The 22510-nt window shown below is 47.8% G+C and overlaps 1 protein-coding gene across 3 annotated transcripts in view; it reads right to left on the reverse strand.

Moving 5' to 3' along the window:
• Positions 1 to 22510, reverse strand: part of myt1b (myelin transcription factor 1b) — a 140527-nt gene that overhangs the window by 22079 nt on the left and 95938 nt on the right. For all 3 annotated transcript variants that reach the window (XM_078419123.1, XM_078419126.1, XM_078419125.1), the window contains 9 exons: positions 21489 to 21596; positions 20832 to 21043; positions 17661 to 17863; positions 16850 to 17110; positions 13772 to 13926; positions 11883 to 11945; positions 11691 to 11759; positions 10906 to 10968; positions 6969 to 7052 (listed from right to left, as the gene is read on the reverse strand). In XM_078419123.1, the coding sequence (XP_078275249.1) occupies positions 6969 to 7052; positions 10906 to 10968; positions 11691 to 11759; positions 11883 to 11945; positions 13772 to 13926; positions 16850 to 17110; positions 17661 to 17863; positions 20832 to 21043; positions 21489 to 21596 (1218 nt within the window). The remainder of the gene's footprint in view (positions 1 to 6968; positions 7053 to 10905; positions 10969 to 11690; positions 11760 to 11882; positions 11946 to 13771; positions 13927 to 16849; positions 17111 to 17660; positions 17864 to 20831; positions 21044 to 21488; positions 21597 to 22510) is intronic.

The raw sequence follows: 22510 nt of genomic DNA on the forward strand, positions 1-22510 counted from the left end.
GTTTATATTGGCACCATGTTCAGCACCGACATTGTGGGCCGAAGGGCCTGTTCCTGCGATGTACTTTGCACAACTTGAGCTAACTGGAATGAGTTCCTTCCACAATCCCAGATAAAAACCAATACTCTTCACAAGAATATTAGTAATTGTTAGGAATTTTATAGAATATAATTTGGCCTTCAGCTTTATGAATGTTAAAGGATTCCAGTTTTTTAACCCCACCTGGAAAAAGCAATTACTTTGTAAATTGAAATAAGCAATAGTGAAGATTCATGTGTTAGTCGAGAAGAAATCTGGGAAGAAATTACTAATTGTGATAACTGATAAAAAGTCTTAAAAGATTAGATATTGAAGTCCAGGTGGCTAAGCAGGAGATATGCTGACTGCAGACCATGTTGTTCCATCAAGGGCCCATGGACCTTTGGCTGAACACCCAGGTGAAACGCTCAACACCTCCGCTCAGTCCGCCTAAACCTACCTGATCTTCCCGGTTGCTCAACACTTTAACCCCCCCCTCCCATTCCCACGCTGACCATTCTGTCCTGGGCCTCCTCCACTGTCAGAGCTGCCCAGCGCAAATGGGAGGAACTGCACCTCTTATTTTGCTCACACCCCAGCAGTATGAACATTGACTTCTCCAACTTCAGTTTGGTTTAGTTTAGTTTAGAGATACAACGCGGATTTATTTTTTCTCTCTCTTGTTATTATAATGTTTACAGTGTACCATGTTTACATGTGCTGCAGCAAGAAAGAATTTCATTGTTCTATCTGGGACGTAAGACAATAAAACACAAGCTGGAGTAACTCAGCGGGACAGCCAGCATCTCTGGGGAGAAGGAATGGGTGACGTTTTGGGTCGAGACCCTTCTTCCCTGACAATAAAACACTCTTGACAGGGTCAACTTTCATTATGAGAGCAAATAATCTCTGACCCCTCTCACCCTGGCCACAAACTCTTTGAAGCACTTCCCTCTGGAAGGCGACTCCAGACTGTCAAAGCAGCCACAGCCAGACATATTCTCTGCCTCAGAGTTGAATTCTCTGCCTCAGAAGGCAGTGAAGGCCAATTCTCTGGATGCATTCCAGAGAGAGCTAAGTAGAGCTCTTAAGGATAGCGGAGTCAGGGGGTACGGGGAGAAGGCAGGAACGGGGTACTGATTGTGAATGATCAGCCATGATCACATTGAATGGCGGTGCTGGCTCGAAGGGCCGAATGGCCTCCTCCTGCACCTATTGTCTATAAAGACAGCTTGTTTCCATGAGCAGTAGCTCTACTCAACAACCAAAGGTCTGTAGCCTCCATTTGCTCTGGCATTTCATTTCATTCGCGTGTTTAAACTATACTGTTTTATTCTGAATGTTTTAATGTTTTATGCTTTATTCTTAGCTGTTTATTGTGTGTCGTGCTGTTACTTGCGAGCGGAGCACCAAGGCACATTCCTTGTATGTGTACATACTTGGCCAATAAACCTTATTCAATTCAATAAATACCGTGCCAACCATCCCTGACCACGCGAGGTGTTGGTAGTAACTGAAAAATAGTTCATCGTTCTGGGTGGTAAATGTGCAGAGATGTGATACTGGGGGATTGAACAACAGTGTGTATTTTTAGCAGGGATTTGTATAAGTCGTCAGCACAAGCTTTTGCTGCCCTGCCAACACTAGCAGTCATCTCAGTAGATAATAACCAACAGGAAACGTGTCAAACCACCGCGTGCCATTTTTAGATGTACAATAACTACTATTTCTAAATTGAAAGATTTTCCTTTTCTTACTTCTATCGTTCAAAGCCTGTGACCTAATTATGACAAGTTCATATAGCAAAAGGCGATGGACCATGCATTAGGGTTACATTAACACTCGACAGGATTTGTCCCATCCCCACTTCTCTTCCAGCTTTCTCCCACCCCCACCCCTGAAGAAGGGGTGAAGAAGGGTCCCTATCCAAAACGTCACCTATCCATGTCCTCCACAGATGCTGCCTGACCCGCTGAGTTACTCCAGCACTCTGTGTTTTCATTTAAGGTGCTGTTGTCTTACTTTAATTAATGTGCTATTTCCCATGATCATTTACTAATTTTATCATCATTCTTTCAGCCATTCAAAGCAGAAATCGCAATTGATTATTGTTAAATTGACAACGTTGATATTTAAGACATTTTTTTCTTAGGGTTAGATTGTCAGTTTGTGGGCTGTAAGATAATTGTCTCTCATGCTGATTGTACCCATGACTATAGATTTAGTCTCATTGGAGACTGCCACTTTTATAATTATAAAATATAAAATTTATACTATGCCACTTAATAATTATAATTTAAGGTTACACCTAGTTCGTATTACCTGGTTAAAGTAATTCTAGTTGGCTGTCTTTTTAATAGAGTCATAGATAGAGTCATAGATAGAGTGATACATTGTGGAAACAGGCCCTTTGGCCCAACTCACCCACACCGGCCAACAATGTCCCAGCTACCCTAGTCCCACTTGCCTGCGCTTGGTCCATATCCCTCCAAACCTGTCCTATCCATGTACCTGTCCAACTGTTTCTTAAATGATGGGATAGTTTCCAGCCTCAACTACTTCTTCTGTCAGCTTGTTCAATACACCCACCGCCCTCTGTGTGAAAAAGTTACCCCTCGGATTCCTATTAAATCTTTTCCCCTTCACCTTGAACCTATGTTCTCTGGTCCTTGATTCCCCTACTCTGGGTAAAAGACTCTGTGCATCTACCCGATCTATTCCTCTCATGATTTTGTCTATCTCTATAAGACCTCTCCTCATCCTCCTGCGCTCTATGGAATAGAGACCCAGCCTGCTCAACATCTCCCTTAGCTCACACTCTCAAGTCCTCCTTGTAAATCTTTTCTGAACCCTTTCAAGCTTGACAATATCTTTCCTATAACATGGTGCCCAGAACTGAACACAATATTCTAAATGCGGTCTCACCAACGTCTTATACAACTGCAACATGACCTCCCAACTTCGATATTCAATACTCTGACTGATGAAGGCCAAAGTGCCAAAAGCCTTTTTGACCACCTTCTCCACCTGTGACTCGACCTTCAAGGAACCATGCACTTGTACTCCTAGATCCCTCTGCTCTACAACACGACCCAGAGGCCTACCATTTACTGTGTAGGTCCTGCCCTTGTTCGACGTGGACAACATAGGTCTTGTCCTTATAAGAAAATAATTGCAGATGCTGGTACAAATCGATTTATTCACAAAATGCTGGAGTAACTCAGCAGGTCAGGCAGCATCTCGGGAGAGAAGGAATGGGTGACGTTTCGGGTCAAGACCCTTCTTCAGACTGAAGAAACGTCACCCATTCCTTCTCTCCCGAGATGCTGCCTGACCTGCTGAGTTACTCCAGCATTTTGTGAATAGGTCTTGTCCTTGTCTGATCTCCCACAATATTCATTACCTTTGTCCAAATCACTTGCCTTTATGAGCCTCCATGTTTTCACGTTGTCTTAGCCTTTACTTCCTAACTGGGATTCATTCTGGGCTTCGAGCTGAATCGTCATGTTTAGTGCAGGATTCAAAATGGCATTAGTATTGTTTATTTTCCTTTCCAGTAAAGATTTTAAATTATAATTTAAAGTCACACCTAATTCGTGTTACTTGGTTAAAGTAATTCTAGTTGGCTCCTGATGCCCAGAAGGTAATGGTGGTTAAGGTTAGTGATCTTAACTCCTATATATAAATTTATATAAATATATATTTAAAATCTTGCTCTGAGAATGTGGAAAATGTCCACCTTAGATTACTGAGAAGGCACAAAGTGCTGGAGTAACTCAGCGGGTCAGGTAGTGTCTCTGGAGAACATGGATAGGTGACGTTTCAGGTCTGGATCCTTCTTCAGATTAGACCTGAAACACGAGTCTGAGGAAGGGTCCCGTCCCAAATCGTGGCCTATCCAGAGATGCTGCCTGACCCGCTGAGTTACTCCAGCACTTTGCGTCTTTTTTCATAAACCAGCATCTGCTGTTCCTTGTTTCTAAATTAGTGAGAAGGCTTTAGGAGGCACTTGGTGGAATCTGGAGTCACAGGTGTGCACAGAGTGAGTTACACAGGTAGTCCCTTTCCCAGCCACAGGTAGAGTTACAACTGACAATGTTCAAAGTGCTTGTCACTGAATGCTGGACTAACATGAACTGCTGCTGACTGATTGCGTGCAGTCGTGCAGAAAGCCCGGCACGCTTCCACCTCCTTAGACGATCGAAGAGATTCAGTACGGAGATCAAGGAGATTCAGGATGCAGCCTAATGGATATCAGTGGACATTAAGGCAGAGATAGATAGATTCTTGATCAGTACGGGTGTCAGAGGTTATGGGGAGAAGGCAGGAGAATGGGGTTAGTAGAGAGGGATAGATCAGCCATGATTGAATGGCGGTGTAGACTGGATTGGCCTAATTCTGCTCCTATTACTTATGACCTTATGACAAATACTTTCTTGAACATCTTGAACATGTTTCTTGAACGTCTAGAGGTGTACTCAAGGTAGAGAGCACATTGACCTGTGGCATCACGGCCTGGTTCGGCAACTCGAAGAGCCAGAAGCGAAGGGGATTACAGAGAGTGGTGGGCACTGCCCGGCCCATCATGGGTACTGACCTCCCCATCATCACACGCATCTACAGAGAGTGGTGGGCACTGCCCGGCCCCATCATGGGTACTGACCTCCCCATCATCGCACGCATCTACAGAGTGGTGGGCACTGCCCGGTCCATCATGGGTACTGACCTCCCCATCATCACACGCATCTACAGAGTGGTGGGCACTGCCCGGTCCATCACGGGTACTGACCTCCCCATCATCGCACGCATCTACAGAGAGTGGTGGGCACTGCCCGGCCCCATCATGGGTACTGACCTCCCCATCATCACACGCATCTACAGAGTGGTGGGCACTGCCCGGTCCATCATGGGTACTGACCTCCCCAACCTCTAACAGGCAGGCAGCATCATCAAAGACCCACACAACCCTGGCCACACTTCCATTTCACCCGTCAGTGGGAAGAAGGTATGAGACAAAACTGTGACCACCAGGTTCAGGAACAGCTTCTTCTCAACAACCGTCAGGCTCTTAGAAATATAGAAACATAGAAAATAGGCGCAGGAGGAGGCCATTCGGCCCTTCGAGCCAGCACCACTATTTATGGCTGATCATCCACAATCAGTAACCTGTGCCTGCCTTCTCCCAATACCCCTGGATTCCACTAGCCCCTAGAGCTCTGTCTAACTCTCTTTTAAATTCATCCAGTGAATCGGCCTCCACTGCCCTCTGTGGCAGAGAATCCCACAGATTCACAACTCTCTGGGTGAAAAGGTTTTTTCTCATCTCTGTTTTCTCATCTCGTCTCTTGAACACAACATTATACGGACTTCAACTATGTACTTCTAGAGACTGTCTGTGATTGTACTAGATTGGTCAAAGACCTTTGATTGAAATTTTGGGGTATTTTTTTTTACACAAGTTGGAGTTACGAGTTTATTGATTTTTTGATTATGATATATTGATATTGATACTTATTGTGTTGGTTCCTATGTTTGTGCGATTGTTTTTGGAAGATTTGCACTGTCTCACTGTTTCAGATGTAGCACTTCTAATTTTGTTGTACTGTTCGTACAATGACAATAAAGGCATATTATTATTATTATTATTATTATTATTATTATTATTATTATTATTATTATTATCTATGCGTGTTGTGTTCATAGGCCAGTTAAGTTGCTGCAAGTAAGAATTTCATTGTTCAGTAGTTGGTCCATGACAATGAAACACTCTTATCAGCTTTACAGGCTTGAGATCTACTGAGACATTATCAGCAAGCTTCATCATTATCAGCAATATCATTTACAATTAAGTACATCTCCACAGAATGAACAATGTGAGATTGAACAATGTGTCGGAAGAAACTGCAGATGTTGGTTTAAACCGAAGATAGACACAAAATGCTGGAGTGACAGGCAGCGCCTCTGGAGAGAAGGAACGGGTGACGTTTCGGGTCGGGACCCTTCTTCAGAAGACCCCTTTCTTTGAGATTGAACCCATCATCACACCTCCCCAGCAACCACAAACCACTTAAGCGATGTACAGAGAGAGGCTCCTCTGAAATGTCCTCACGTTTCTGGCCTGACTTACCTCACAAGTGCTGGCCAGCTGTGCCACCCAGCTCTGGTCTTCCATTTGGAGCTGGTCTGTGCCCAGCAGCATGGGTACAGTGAGCCGCCCGCCGCCAGGCTGCCACCCTGCCACCTCCCACCGCTAACCTCACCTCCCCACACCCCACTGTATCTCTCCGACCGTACCTTCCATCACCTCCGCCTCTTGACCTATTTACTCCTCACTTCACACATTGTCTTTCTAAAGAGACCTCGGGAGAGATTTTTGCTCTGCTAACCGTGATGCCAAGGCCTGAGTGGTTTCTGTCTCTTGCATGTTCTGCAGCTAACTCTGGCACGAGCCAGCGTGAGAAAGGAAGCAGTCTCTCCCACTACGACTGCTTTGCAGGATGTGTGGGTAGGTGAGATTGTCAGCAGATTCTTGGTGTCTGGGGGGGGGGGGGGGGTGGAGAGGGGGTAGAGGGGGTGGAGGGTGTGGGGGTGGGGAGGGGGGGCACAATTGGACTGACTTCTGGCAGAGGTAGGGTTGCCAACTATCTCGCTCCCAAATATGGGACAAGGCGACGTCACCGCCCCGCGCCCCACGTGACCTCACCCAGCCAGCGGCCACGTGCTCCCGCTCCACCAGCGGCCGGGAGGCGGGTTGCTACACAACCTCCGCTAGGCGAAAACACTCCGTTAGCCTACACTGTCCCGGCCGACAGCGGCCCGCGGGCCTAATACAGGGACAAGGGCGGTCCCGTACGGGACGAAGCAATTTAGCCCAAAACACGGGATGTCCCGGCTAATATGGGACAGTTGGCAACCCCTTGGCAGAGGAGAGCAATATGTTCAAAACTTACTTCATGAGCTCAGGGTCTTCCTTATCATCCTTGGCAGGTGTTAATTTCTGTCCACTTTTCTTAGCACGTGGGCACCCTGATAAGCTGTAAAAACAACCAGAATAGTACTGACTGGAAATGAAGGGGATGGCTGCCATTGACCACATCCACACAGCTCACGCAAACGAAGAACTTGGATTGCTGTGCGTTAGCGGAGAAGATATCTGGGAAGAAATTACTGATCGTGATAATAGATGATGAACACTCAGTAGACTTGATATCAACCCAAGGGTGGCCACATAGAAACACAGGTGCAGGAGGAGGCCATTCGGCCTTTCGAGCCAGCACCGCCATTCAATAGGATCATGGCTGATCATCCAGAATCAGTACTCCTGCTTTCTCCCCATACCCCTTGATTCCGTTAGCCCCAAGAGCTATATTTATCTCTCTCTTGGAAACATCCAGTGAATTGGCCTCCACTGCCCTCTGTGGCAGAGAACGCCACAGATTCACAGCTCTCTGGGTGAAAAAGTTTTTCCTCATCTCAGTCGTAAATGGCCAGAGAGAGCTGGATAGAGCTCTTAAGGATAGCGGAGTGAAGGGGTATGGGGAGAAGGCACGAACGGGGTACTGATTGAGAGTGATCAGCCATGATCGCATTGAATGGCGGTGCTGGCTCGAAGGGCTGAATGGCCTACTCCTGCACCTATTGTCTATTGTCTATTGTCTATTGTCTTAAACTGTGACCCCTGGTTCTGGACTCCCCCAACATTGGGAACATTTTTCCTGCATCTAGCCTGTCCAATCCCTGAAGAATTTTATATGTTTCCATAAGATCCCCTCTCATCCTTCTAAACTCCAGTGAATATAAATAAGCCCAGTCGATCCATTCTTTCATCATATGTCAGTCCCGCCACCCCGGGAATTAACCTGGTAAACCTACGCTGCACTCCCTCAAAAGCACCCTGGGAGATATGCTGACTGTCCACCCACTTCTTGGCAACATGGTACAGAGACCTTCTGGACGAGTCTTTCCTTGGTAAACCCAGCATCTGCGGTTCCTCGTTTCTCCTGCCTGCAGTTTCTGGGCCAGTGCTAATTCAGGCCACTCCGAGACTGTGCTAACCTTCGCTAATGAGGATTCTGGAGAGTTTACTAACTTGGCTGAAGCACACGCACTTTGTGGAACAAACACTCTTAGACGTTCATAAGTTCTAGGAGCAGAATTCGGCTATTTGGCCCATCAGGTCTACCCCGGTCATTCAATCATGGTTGATCTATCTTTCCTTCCCAACCCCATTCTCCTGCCTTCTTCACATAACCCCTGACTCTTGAATCGGCTACCATTCTTGGAGGAACTATCTGCTTCCCTTGAAGGCCGCCGCCAGCCAGGGTATGTGGGCGGATCATGCCTGCAGTCCACTCCACCGCGTGGTTGCCTCTGACAGAAGGGTCTGGATGTCCACATCTGAGCATTTGCCACAAGATGCAGGTGGGCGTTCTAGCTCAGCAAAGGGAATGCCCTTTAAAAATGGGTTGGCAAAGCTCTGACAGTGTCTGGGTGATTATTGCAGGCTGCTAAAGTCAGTGTGTACTATTCCTCTCCAGGTTAATTTGTGGACATAGAATCATAGAGTCACACAGCGTGGAAACTGGCCCTTCGGCCAAACTTGCCCACAAGATGCCCCGTCTACACTAGGTTCACCTGTCCGCGTTTGGTCAGGCAGCATCTCTGGAGAACATGTACAGGTGGCGAATCAGGTCAGGACCCTTCTTCAGTCTGCTGGTGGTGTGGGGAGGGGGGAGGGGAGGAAGCTGGAAGAGAGGTGGGGGAGGGAGAAGGTCTGGCAAATGATATTTGGTGAGGGGTACAGGTGAGGGGATTTTTTTGATAAGTAAATAGTTGGAGAAAGACCAGAGATGGAGAGACAAAAAGAGTGAGATAAGGATAGAACAGGTGTGAAATGTGAAGCCAGTGGACATTGTCTTCACCATGTTCAGGTAACTAACCTACTAACAACCTACGCTGTTTGTGCCTCACCTGCATTCAACTTCCCCCTCTCACCTTTCACCTGTATTCCTTCCTCTGGCTTCACAATTGCACCTCTTCCATCTCCTATCTCACACTTGTTATCTCTTCACCTCTGGCCTTTGCCCAAACATCTGCCTATCAAATACCCCACTCACCTGTACCCACCTATCACTTGGTCGACACAAAATGCTGGAGTAACTCAGTGGGACAGAGAGCATCTCGGGAGAGAAGGAATGGGTGACGTCTCGGATCGAATCCCTTCTTCAGCCTGATGTCAGGGGAGGGACAAAGATAGAATGTAGTTGGAGACAGGAAGACTAGTGGGAGAACTGGGAAGGGGGAGGGGATGGATGGAGAGGGAAAGCAGGGACTATCTGAAGTTAGAGAAGTCAATGTTCATACCGCTGGGGTGTAAACTACCCGAGCAAAATATGAGGTGCTGTTCCTCCAATTTGCGCTGGGCCTCACTCTGACAATGGAGGAGGCCCAGGACAGAAAGGTCAGATTGGGAATGGAAGGGGGAGTTGAAGTGCTGAGCCACCGGGAGATCAGGTAGGTTAAGAAATCTATCACTTGCCAGACTATTCTGTCCCCACCTCTCTTCCAGCTTTCTCCCCCGCACTCCACCACAGTCAGTCAGGCCACAAGACGTCACCTGTGCATGTTCTCCAGAGATGCTGCCCGACCCGACTCCAGCACTCTGTGAAACATCACCTATCTATGTTCTCCAGAGATGCTGCCTGACCCGCTGAGTTACTCCAGCACTCTGTGAAACGTCACCTATCCATGTTCTCCAGAGATGCTGCCTGACCCGCTGAGTTACTCCAGCACTCTGTGAAACGTCACCTATCCATGTTCTCCAGAGATGCTGCCTGACCCGCTGAGTTACTCCAGCACTCTGTCTTTTAAAAAATATATAAACCAGCATCTGCAGTTTGAGTGTCTCATTGAGTGTTCATGCACTATCATTGCCAACAGTAATTGTCATTTTTTAGTTACTGCATTAAAGCTTCTCAGGGCAGTCAGTCATTCTGCTAAGTTTCTGATTCCTGGGTTGTACATAAGAAATATCTTGTAACAAAATATTTCACTCCTAATTTAAAAATGATTAATGAATTCAGGACATTGATTAATAAGACAGATTAGGAGTCGAAAAAGTTAATTAAACTCCACTGTAATTGAACAGTTTAAAATGTACAGAATTTAAATAAAAAAATTACTGTTCATTCCATAGAAAGTCATTACCAGAAAGCCCTAAACCTTATTAAGTCTGAAGTGATGTACAGGGTTTAAAAAAAAAAAATCTTATTTAATTCTTGTATTTTAAACAGTCCAGCTTGGAATAGTTCAGTGGAACACAACGTGCTGGAGTAACTCAGCAGATCAGGCAGCATCTCTGGAGGACATGGATAGGCGACTTTGTGGGTCAAGATACGAAGGGTCCGGATCCGAAACGTCGTCAGTCGATGTCCTCCAGAGACCCGCTGTGTTACTCCAGCACTTGGGCACTCTGTGCAAGATTCCAGCATCTGCAGTTCCTTGTGTCGACATGGAATCGTTCAGAATGGTTCCGTGTGACACAGAGCAACTTAAACCCACAACAGCATGATGCGTGGGGATTGCACCCAGGATACGCCGGCTTGCTGGAGAAGCCTCTCCACTGGTCTCTGGAGAACGGGAAGCAACAACACACTCGATGATACACAACGACAAAGGCAGGCAAAGGAATGACACTGAGAAACAGAGAGCCAACCTCCTTCCAGACCCTGCTTTGGGGGAACAAAGTAGACATAAGACTCGCAGAGCCTTGCATCCGAGGCTGATGCAAGGTTTGCAGTCTTCAGTCTTACAGCCAGTGAACTAAATCAGCACAACCTGACCTCTGATTTGTAAAGCATTTCAGCTGATTAGTGTTGAAATCCTCACCTTCTGTGAGAAGTGTAATTCCCTGTCACATGACCAGAGCCATCACAACCTGGGGTAGGGCACCTTAAAACGAAAGGAAAGTTAGTGTAGCGTGTTCTGCCGTCCCCTCTCACATGCAATTCATTAACACCAACAACATCTGCCCTCAAACTGAATCACGGCACGCAGCCTTAGGTCCAATGCACAAAAGGTTTAGTCATCTTGTCAAAGGCTATTTCCTCCAACTTTTCTCTCAAAGTTATGGGAGCACATCAGAAGCAAGCATTTATACATTCAACGACAGTACAAGCCTGACTCAATAATAAAGAAGGGTCTCGACCCGAAACGTCACCCATTCCTTCTCTCCCGAGATGCTGCCTGACCCGCTGAGTTACTCCAGCATTTTGTGTCTACCTTCGATAATAATAATAATAATAATAATAATAATGTTAAGTGCTGGAGGAACTCAGCAGTTAATCCAACACTTTTGCGTGCCTTGTTCAAGATTCCAGCATCTGCAGTTTCTTTGTGCCTTAAATGATATCGCACAGCCTGAAAAGAATTTTTTTTTAAACTACAAAACAAACCCCATAGATTTTATTTGCTCAGCAAATCCCACAGAAAACTTTTCCTTGGCTTGCTCTTGCCTTGCGGGTTTCTTTTACTTCAAGGAACGAAACGGCAATCGTTAATTAAATAAGATTTCCTTGCATAAATTTTATTGGAAAGTGTCGGGGGAGAAAAAAGAAGGTTTTTAAGAAATGATGAAAGGTGGGGGGGTGGGTGGGTGTGAGACGCAAATGTACCTGAGTTCTGAAGAGTGAGCAGCCATCAGATTTCTTAGACTTTTATCTGCCAGAGGACAACCAGAGAGACTGCAACAGGAAAAGGCGGGAGGGTTGAATGAACAGCAGGCAAGCGAACCATTTACTCAATCTCATTATTGGGATGCAAATATTTCAGCGGTAAATGTAGAAAAGAATTCATACACAAAATACCTGCGGTGCGAGGCGTAGTTCCCAGTGATGTGGCCACTGCCATCACAGCCAGGGGTTGGGCAGCTGAAACATTGTGGAAGAAACACAGTCAACTTCACCTGGGCGTGATATTTGACTCTGCATTAAAGTTTGACAAGCAAGTCAACGCTGTGGTAAAAGCCAGCTTCTTCCAGCTTCGTACCGTAGCTAAAATCAAACCATTCCCTCCAATTTGACGACATTGGAAAAAATCATCCGCGCATTCATTTCCTCCCGCCCGGACTACTGCAACTCCCTGTACACTGGGATCAGCCAATCATCCCTGTCCCACCTACAATTGGTCCCAAACGCCGCAGCGAGACTCCTGACGGGTACCCGTAAAAGGGACCACATCACCCCGATTCTGGCCTCTCTCCACTGGCTCCCAGTACGGTACAGAATCAACTTCAAGCTCCTCCTATTCACATACAAAACCCTAAATGGGCTTGCCCCCCCCCCCCATATCAAAATTCTTCTAACCCACCACTCTATCTCCAGGTCCCTCAGGTCGGCCAACATGGGGCTACTGACTATCCCGCGGTCTAGGCTTAAGCTCAGGGGTGACCGCGCTTTTGCGGTTGCAGCTCCTAGACTGTGGAACAGCATCCCTCTCCCCATCAGAACTGCCCTCTCCATCGACTCCTTTAAGTCCAGGCTCAAAACCTATTTCTACTCCCTAGCGTTTGAGGCCCTCTGAGGGGGCGCTGTGAACTGTTTATGTATGTGCTGTTATGTTTGTGTGCCATTGTATGTTTGTTCTTAGTACCTAAACTGATGTACAGCACTTTGGTCAACGTGGGTTGTTTTTAAATGTGCTATACAAATAAAATTGGCTTGACTTGACTTGTTTTTACACTACAGAAACCATGCAAAAAGAAACGTAACCTGGCGAAAACCCCCCAAAATAAGGCCGATGTGTGTATCCATTAAGAGTCTTCTACTTTTGATGCTCAGTGTAGTTCAGTGATATAGCATGGAAAGAGGCCCTTCGGCCCATTGGGTCCATGCCGACCAATTGTGGACTTGACTGCAGTGCAACGTCACTTTAACCTGTTCACTGCCAAGCTTTTTTCCCCCCACTATTGGCCATGACCCGATTACACTCAGGGGTGGGCACTGAACAGGTTAATCGAATTCACCATGTTATATTACTTAAATCGAATGTAATTTATGCTCTAACTGGCTGGTTAAAGTAATACAATAAAAGTAGTGATTTTAGTTGAGTTTAGTTTATTGTCACGTGTACCGAGGTACAGTGAAAAGCTTTTCGTTGCGTACTAACCATTCAGCGGAAAGACTGGACATGTTTACAATCGAGCCGTCCACAGTGTAGAGATACAGGACAAAGGGAATAATGTTTTAGTGCAAGAGAAAGTCCAGTAAAGTCCCATTAAAGTTAGTTCACTCATTGACTGTGCACTTGATACAGCAAGAAAACAGGCCCTTCAGCCCACCGAGCCCACGCCAACCACCAATCGCCTGTTCACACTAGTTCTATGTTATCCCAATTTCTCATCCACTCCCCACACGCCAGGGGCCATTGGCAGAAGGCCAATTGACCCACAAACCCGCACATCTTAGGGATGTGGGAGGAAATTGGAGCACCTGAAGGAAGCCCACGTGGTCACGGGGAGAACGTGCAAACTCCACATGCACAGCATCTGACCCGGGTCTCATTAGAGACCTTGCGGGAAATGAAAATTCAACAGACAAGGCAGTTCTGGGCCTTAAAATTGCCACAAGATGCTTTAGTAAGAAAACGTTCATAGTAACAAACACTCAATTACAAAATCGAATAACGTCAACACAGAGAGTCTATGAACATTAGCCATCTTTAAGCAACAAGACATTCAAGCATCGAGTCTACTTACGTTATTAATTCCTTCTTGGCATCTTTGCATGAATATTTCAGCTTCAGGCTGGAGCTGGTGACTTCCCCTGGGTACTTTCTGTCTTCCACACTCTCATCCATCACCTCCAGATCTCCTGCCTCAGAGGAAGGGAATGGGGAGATGGCAGTTTCCATCTGCAACCAGAGGAGGGTGTGATTAGTGGCCACATTCCCTTCCTCTCTTTATCTGACAAAGACCAGCGATCAGAATAGCTTAGTTCTCACAGCCTAGGAGACAACAAGTCAACAAACGCTGAACCCTTTTACAACGGCGACTCAAGGAACTGCAGATGCTGGAATCTTGAGCAAAGCACAAAGTGCTGGAAGAAGACAGGCACAAAGTGCCGGGGTAACTCAGCGGGTCAGGCAGCATCTCTGGAGAACCTGGATAGGCGATGTTTTGGGTTGGAACCCTTCTTCAGACTTTCATCTGGAATAGAGTGAAGAAGTCATTGGGTCAGGCAGCATCCGTGGAGGGAATGGATGTTTCGGGTCGGGACCCTTCGTCAGACTGATTGTAGTCAGGGGGGAGAAAGCTGGAAAGGAGAGTTGGGCATGATGGGATATGGATCGGGTGCAGGCAGAGGAGAGCGGTCTAACTCAGCAACATGTTCAGCAAGGAAATTGTGGGCCGAAGGGCCAGTAGCTGTGCTGCACTGTTCTATGTTCTACTCAGTAAACGCCCCTTTAATACCGCGCCACAATTACCAGGTCTTTGTCATTTAGGAAGCTGCGGCTTTTTAAAATAAAGTTCACCTCCACTATGTGTATTGTGAAAGATGCTCGCTTGATATTGAAATTAAATCAGCATGTAATGCAAATGTCACCTCACAGCACCTTCTGGCCAGCTGCTCCAGATTCTCCAGGGTCTCGTTTTACCTCAGCGAGCTGGGTCTAAATGCAAAATTCGATTTTGCACTTTGCCAGGTGCTTTCACGGAAGAATCCAGAAAGAATAATTCAATTCGAAGCACCTGTTCACAAACCTTTTCATCCTCACTAAAATCCCTCCGTTCCCTGGGCCGTGACGCTCGGTCTACCTCGCGCCACGGCCTAGCATTTAATATTTTAAAGTATTTGCAAAAGGAAAAGGCCGTGTAATTTGCAACTTTTTGATTTGCTATTTTACCAGCCGAGCCGCAAAAATGGGAGAATTTTCAAAGAAAAGCAATCAAACGGCAGCAGATGGGTTTTTAAAAACCAAGTTCCACTCCTGCCGTCCTGCTAGGTCAAATGTAAATGCGTAAATCCTTTTACAAGTAAGCAGAGAATGCCTTTTGGAAATTGCATCCTTGTTATTCCTCAAAGCCGGTTTTTCTTTGCGGCAAGCTCTTGTTTTAAGCCAGGCGTGTGTGAGGTTGCAAAGAAATCAGATATTCACACCCAGTGACACGCTGACAACAATCAAAGACAGGCAGAAAGAGCCGCAGTAACTCAGCGGGCCGGGCGGCATCCCTGGAGAGATGGAACGGGGTGACGTTTCGGGTCGGGACCCTTCTTCAGACTAGTCAGGGGAAAGGGGATCAATAATCAAATTGATTATTGATTATAATCAATAATCAAAGTTCCCTTTCTTGGGCAGGTGTGGATTTTAGTTCCCAAATTGGACAGGAAGGGGAAACTGAACGGTGACTCTGTTCAGCTCACCGGTCTGACCCGGTCAGTCACTGTCTGTGGGTGATAAGGAGGAAAAGTGAAAATTACATGGTTTAGTGTAGTGCAGCGTGGAGATAGGGTGCAGACACGGCCTTTTGGCCTATCGAGCCCGCACCGACCAGCGATCCCCACACACTAACACTGCCCTACACACACTAGGGACAATTTACATTTCTTTGGAGTGTGGGAGGAAACCGAAGATCTCGGAGAAAACCCACACAGGTCACGGGGAGAACGTACAAACTCCGTTCAGACAGCACCCATAACCAGGATCGAACCCGGGCCTCTGGCGCTGTAAGCACTGATAACTCTGATAACTTTGGATAAGATTCCGAAGAAGGGCCCCGAACCGAAACATCACCTATCCATGTTCTCCAGAGATGCTGCCTGACGCTCTGAGTCACTCCAACACTTTGTGCCTTTATTTGTTAACCAGCGTCTGCAGTTCTCTGTTCCTTCGTGTGATCATTATTCGTTTGGAAACCAAATCCTTTGTTCCATGCAAAGTTTCGTGATGGGAACCCTTCCGAAAAAGAAGTAGCCCAACCTGAAATGATGCCTGGCCATTCCCTCCACAGCTGCTGCCTGACACACTGGGTTCTTCCAGTACTTCCGGCAGCATCTGTGGAGGGAATGGATCGGCGATGTTTCGGGTTGGGACCCTTCTTCAGATCTGCTGAGTTCGTAAGTGATAAGTGATAGGAGTAGAATGAGGCCATTCGGCCCATCAAGTCTACTCCGCCATTCAATCATGGCTGATCTATCTCTCTCAATAGACAATAGACAATAGGTGCAGGAGGAGGCCATTCGGCCCTTCGAGCCAGCACCGCCATTCAATGTGATCATGTCTGATCATTTTCAATCAGTACCCCGTTCCTGCCTTCTCCCCATACACCCTGACTCCGCTATCCTTAAGAGCTCTATCTAGCTCTCTCTTGAATGCATTCAGAGAATTGGCCTCCACTGCCTTCTGAGGCAGAGAATTCCACAGATTCACAACTCTCTGACTGAAAAAGTTTTTCCTCATCTCAGTTCTAAATGGCCTACCCCTTATTCTTAAACTGTGGCCCCCCTAACCCCATTCTCCTGCCTTCCCCCCATAGCCCCTCACACCCGTACTAATCAAGAATCTATCTGAAATAATCTATCTGCCTTCAAAACATCCATTGACGGCCGCCACAGCTGTCTGTGGCAAAGAATTCCCCAGATTCACCACCCTCTGACTAAAGAAATTTCTCCTCATCTCCTTCCGAAGGGAGTTCCTCCAGGACTTTGTGTTTCTCTCAAGATCACAGCATCTGCAGTTGCTTGCATCTCCCTTTGTTAGCAAGGCCACCGACTGTCGAATGGAGAAGGCCTTTCTCTCCAGTTGTGAATGGGATGAGACACCTCGAAGGGCTCACCTCTTCGCACTCTTCCTCCCTCTGTCTGCTGGGCTTTGTGTAGTCAATGGGGCCGTCATATTCATCCTGTTTGGAGGTCTGGCTGGACTGCGGAGACCCCATCACGCTGCTGCACGTGCTGCTGCTGCCGTGGGGGTAGGAAGACCCCAACTCTGCCGACCGCATGCTGGCGCCCAGCGCTGAAAACACGTTCTCCCGCTTCCGCTTCTTGTTCATGCTGAGGTCCAGAGTCCCATTCTCATCCACCTCAATGTCCATGTTCTGCAAAACAATCAGCCACATGAGTCATGGGGCCGTGCAGCACACAAACAGGCCCTTCGGCCCGCCTCGCCCACCCTGACCACGTTGGTTCTCATGGGCTGTGTAGGGAGGAACTGCAGATGCTGGCTTAAAAACCGAAGATAGACACAAAGTGATGGAGTAACTCAGCGGGATGGGCAGCATCTCTGGAGAGAAGGAACGGGTGACGTTTTGGGTCGAGACCCTTCTCAGTCTGAAGAAGGGTCTCGACCCGAAATGTCATCTCTCCGGAGATGCTGCCTGTCCCGCTGAGTTACTCCAGCACTTTGTGTCTATCTTTGGTGTAATGAGCTGACCCACTAGATCTGCGTTTGGCCCATGTCCCTCCAAACCCCCTCCTTTCCACACATCTGCCCAAAGGTCTTAAAAAAAAAAATCATGTTAAAATTATACAAGTATTTCACCCTAACCCTATTTGTTTTTCCGTGCTCTTTCCCCCACAGATGCTGCCTGCCATCGCGTGTCTTCCCCGCGCGTGGTGTTTTGACGGCGCTTGGGTGGGAAGGTTTACCTTTGACGGGAGGTCCTGGTGCTTGGTGCTGAGGTTCTCCGGCATCTCCCAGCACCGTGTGGAGAGGTTGAGGATGGCGGTGGCAGCCATGTGGGCAGCTTCGGCCTCCTGGGCGTAGTCGTAGCCAGCGGACGAGGGCGAGCTCTTCAGGTAGTTGCCGGACATGCTGTGAATGGGTGACGAGGCCTTTGGGAACGGCTTGGCTGTTGTGGGGGAAAATACCGAGGCTCAAAAAACACTCCACTTGGATCATACGACCGACGTCGGAGCAGAATGGGCGGTCACGGTGGCGCAGCGGCAGAGTCGCCGCCACATAGCGCTTGCAGCGCCGGAGACCCGGGTTCAATCCCAACTACGGGTGCTGCCTGTACGGAGTTTGTACGTTCTCCCCGTGACCTGCGTGGGTTTTCTCCGAGATCTTTGGTTTCCTCCCACACTCCAAAGACGTGCAGGGGTGTAGGTTAATTGGCTTGGGTTTGTATACTTGGTATAAGTGTAAATCGTAATAAGTGTAAATCGTCCCTAGTGTCCCCTACATCAAAAATCTTCTAACCCCCCTCTCTAACTCCAGGTCCCTCAGGTCGGCCGACTTGGGGCTACTCACTATCCCGCGGTCTAGGCTTAAGCTCAGGGGTGACCGCGCTTTTGCGGTTGCAGCTCCTAGACTGTGGAACAGCATCCCTCTCCCCATCAGAACTGCCCCCTCCATCGACTCCTTTAAGTCCAGGCTCAAAACCTATTTCTACTCCCTAGCGTTTGAGGCTCATTGAGGAGGCGCTGTGAACTGTTTGCGTGCTATTGTATGTTTTTTTTTTTTCCTTAGTACCTAATCAGATGTACAGCACTTTGGTCAACGTGGGTTGTTTTTAAATGTGCTATACAAATAAAATTGACTAGTGTGTGTAGGATAGCGTTAATGTGCGGGGATCGCTGGTCGGTGCTAACCCGATGGGCCGAAGGGCCTGTTTCCTCGCTGTATCTCGAAAACTAAAAAAAACTAAAACTAATTAGGCCGTTCCCCATGGCCCATCGAGCCTGCTCCACCATTCAATCATATTTTGCTCTCTCTTGCCTTCTCCCCAGAACCTTTCGATGCCCTTACTGTGGATGGCTGGATTGGTGACCGGTGTTCAGCGTGGGCTCGGTGGGCTGAGGGGCTTGTTTTCATGCTGTTATCAAAACAAAATCTACCAAAATGGCCCGTCAGTGAGTGAGCTGACTTTAATTGGAGTTAATGGGACTTCACCTTGCACCAAACGTTATTCCCTGTATTGTGTATCTCGACACTCTGAATGGCACGGTAGCGCAGCGGTAGAGTTGCTGCTTTACAGCGAATGCAGCGCCGGAGACTCAGGTTCGATCCTGACTACGGGTGCTGCACTGTAAGGAGTTTGTACGTTCTCCCCGTGACCTGCGTGGGTTTTCTCCGAGATCTTCGGTTTCCTCCCACACTCCAAAGACGTACAGGTATGTAGGTTAATTGGCTGGGTAAATGTAAAAAATTTTTTGTCCCTAGTGGGTGTAGGATAGTGTTAATGTACGGGGATCACTGGGCGGCACGGACTTGGAGGGCCGAAAAGGCCTGTTTCCGGCTGTATATATATGATATGATATGATATGGTAATCATGTACCCAGCTCTCCCTCCTTGATGACTCTGAGACTATCCATGACTGGACTTTGCTGGCTTTACCTTGCACTAAATGATATCCCCTTATCCTGTATCTATAACACTGTAAATGTCCAACTCCCCCTCCCATTCCCAGTCTGACCTTTCTGTCATGGGCCTCCTCCAGTACCATAGTGAGGCCCACTGGAAATTGGAGGAACAGCACCTCATATTTCGCCTGGGCAGCTTGCAGCCCAGCGGTATGAACATTGACTTCTCCAACTTTAGATAGTTCCTCTGTCCCTCTCTTCCCCTCCCGCTTCCCAGATCTCCCTCTATCTTCCTGTCTCCACCTATATCCTTCCTTTGTCCCGCCCCCCTGACATCAGTCTGAAGAAGGGTCTCGACCCGAAACGTCACCCATTCCTTCTCTCCTGAGATGCTGCCTGACCTGCTGAGTTACTCCAGCATTTTGTGAATAAATACCTTCGATTTGTACCAGCATCTGCAGTTATTTTCTTATAACACTGTAAATGGCTCGAATGTAATCCTGTATTGTCTTTCCCCCTGACACAACAAAAGCTTTTCACTGTACCTCGCTCGGTACACGTGACAATAAACTGAATGAAACTAAACTAATCAAGAAACTATCTCCACTGTAAAAATACCCAAATAACAGCCTCCACTGTCTTCTGGAGCAATGAATTCCACAGATTCACCGCCCTCTGGCTGAAGAAATTCCTCCTCATCTTTTGAAAGATACATCCTTTTATTCTGAGGCTGTGCCCTCTGGTCCTAGACTCTCCCACTACCAAAACCACCTCTCCACATCCATTCTAACTTGCACTTCCGATAATTTCAACGGTTTACAAAACAGTGTGGGTCAGGTGAACACAACGAGATGTTTGAAGCAGACCTGTATTCTGAATTGTTCCAAACTTTATGGACATAATGGTTTAGTTATCTTAAGAGATACTGCATGGAAACAGGCCCTTCGGCCCTCCGAGTCCATGCTGACCATCAATCACTCGTTCAGTCTAGTTTTATGGTATCCCACTTTCTCATCCACTCCCTACACACTGGGGGCGGGGGGGAGGCAATTTAACAGAGGGCCGATTAACCCGCAAACCCACATGTCTTTGAGATGTGGGAGGAAACCGGAGCACCCGGAGGAAACCCACGCTGTCACCGGGAAGAACATGCAAACTCCACACAGACAGCACCTGAAGTCAGATTCGAACCCGGGTGTCTGGCGCTGTGAGGCAGCAGCTCTACCCGCTGCGCTACCGCGCCGCACGTGTTGTTTTCACTGGCTACGTTGCGAGTGGAATGAATCACGGATGCAGATATCGAAGTCAATGTCGTTCCAGAATCAGTGCTGTCATTTTGTTATGCCAAATTTTCATGCTAAAATTGCTAATAACACAATCAATTCAGTCGGACTTAATGTGAAGCCATGAAGTTAATTGGCTTTCTGTCAGCCTTAATATCCGTGGACAGGGACTGCAAGTTCCAGCTTGCGTTCGATTGTGGACGTTCGATGGTGTTGTAGACGCACACTTACATTTGAAGGCCTTGGCCGGGTTATCAGAGCCGTGGAGTTTTGGTGCAATCACACGTTTGCCAAAGACCTGCGCGTCAAAACTCGCGTAGTCGAAGGTGACCTTGGAGTACTTCTCCAGCTCCTTGGCCAGGTTAGCGCGCGGCGTGACGGGGAGCATGTTGGGCCGGTATCCATAGTGAGGAATCTCCAGCTGCTTCACAAAGCACATCGGCCTGCAACCCACACGGAGATAGACACTGAACCAGCGCACGCCAGAGCCCCATCCCCACACACAGAAACATAGGCGCCGGAGTAGGCCACTCGGCCCTTCCAGCCAGCACCGCCATTCAATATGATCATGGCTGATCATCCACAATCTGTACCCCCCCGTTCCTGCTTTCTCCCCACTATCCCTTGATTCCGTTAGCCCTAAGAGCTAAATCTAACTCATCCAGTGAATTGGCCTCCACTGCCTTCTAAGGCGGAGAATTCCACAGATTCACTACTCTCTGGGTGAAAAAGTTTTTCCTCGTCCCAGTTCTGAATGGCCTAACCCCTTATTCTTAAACTGTGTTACCCCTGGTTCTGGACCTCCCCCAACATGGGGACCATTTTCTCTACCAGGTGTAATAGTTGTCTCCCTGGTTGATTGGCCTTTGTGTTGTGTGGTGGGTGTACCTCAATACTCGGTCTGAACTTTGGCTGCTTTTTGGAGAATCGCCGCTGTGCTGCTTCTCGTGGGATTTTGCGAGTTTCTCGGCGGCGGCAATGGGACATCCTGAGAGGCTGTGGCAAAGACAGTAGCAACGCAGGTTAGCGGCAGCTCAAGCCATGGTCGATTAAAACTACAACGAGAAAGAACCATTACTTCACAGAACCATAGAGTTATCCTTTGCGAATGGCCTTTCTGATCCCTCAGTAATTAGGTGTCAAAGCAGTGTTGGTTGCGTTGTTGGGTGGCGCGGCGGGTAGAGCTGCTGCCTCACTGCGCCAGAGTCCCCGGTTCGAACCTGCCCTCGGGTGCTGCGTCTGTGTGGAGTTTGCACGTTCTCCCCGTGACCTCGTGGGTTTCCTCCGGGTGCTCCGGTTTCCTCCCACATCCTAAAGACGTGCGGGTTTGCAGGTTTAATGGCCCTCTGTAAATTGCCCCTTAGTGTGTAGGGAGTGGATGAGAAAGTGGGATAACATAGAGATTTGTTTGGGTGGTCGATGATCGGTGTGGACTCGATGGGCTGAAGGGCCTGTTTCCATGTCGTATCTTTCAATCAATCAATTTGTATTATCAATTCGATGGACAGAAAATAAATGTCTTTATTCTGGACTACAATAAATAGGAACACTTGCCACATTGGATCAGATCATGGTAGTTGTGGCCATGGTTTCAACTGGGAACCACTTGGGTTCCAACCAATGTGCTGGACCTAGGAACACATGCTGTGAAACTAGGACTTGCAGCCGATCACACTCAAGTAAGTCACTGATATAGGGACACATATCGGGGGCACGGTGGTGCAGCGGTAGAGTTGCCGCCTGACAGCGCTTGCAGCGCCGGAGACCCGGGTTCGATCCCGAATACGGGTGCTGTCTGTATGGAGTTTGTACATTCTCCCCGTGACCTGCGTGGGTTTTCTCCGAGATCTTCAGTTTCCTCCCGCACTCCAAAGACCTTACAGGTATGTAGGTAAATTGGCTTGGTGTAA

This window comes from Rhinoraja longicauda, chromosome 22, assembly GCF_053455715.1.
Source record: "Rhinoraja longicauda isolate Sanriku21f chromosome 22, sRhiLon1.1, whole genome shotgun sequence".
NCBI classification, from domain to species: Eukaryota; Metazoa; Chordata; class Chondrichthyes; order Rajiformes; family Arhynchobatidae; genus Rhinoraja; species Rhinoraja longicauda.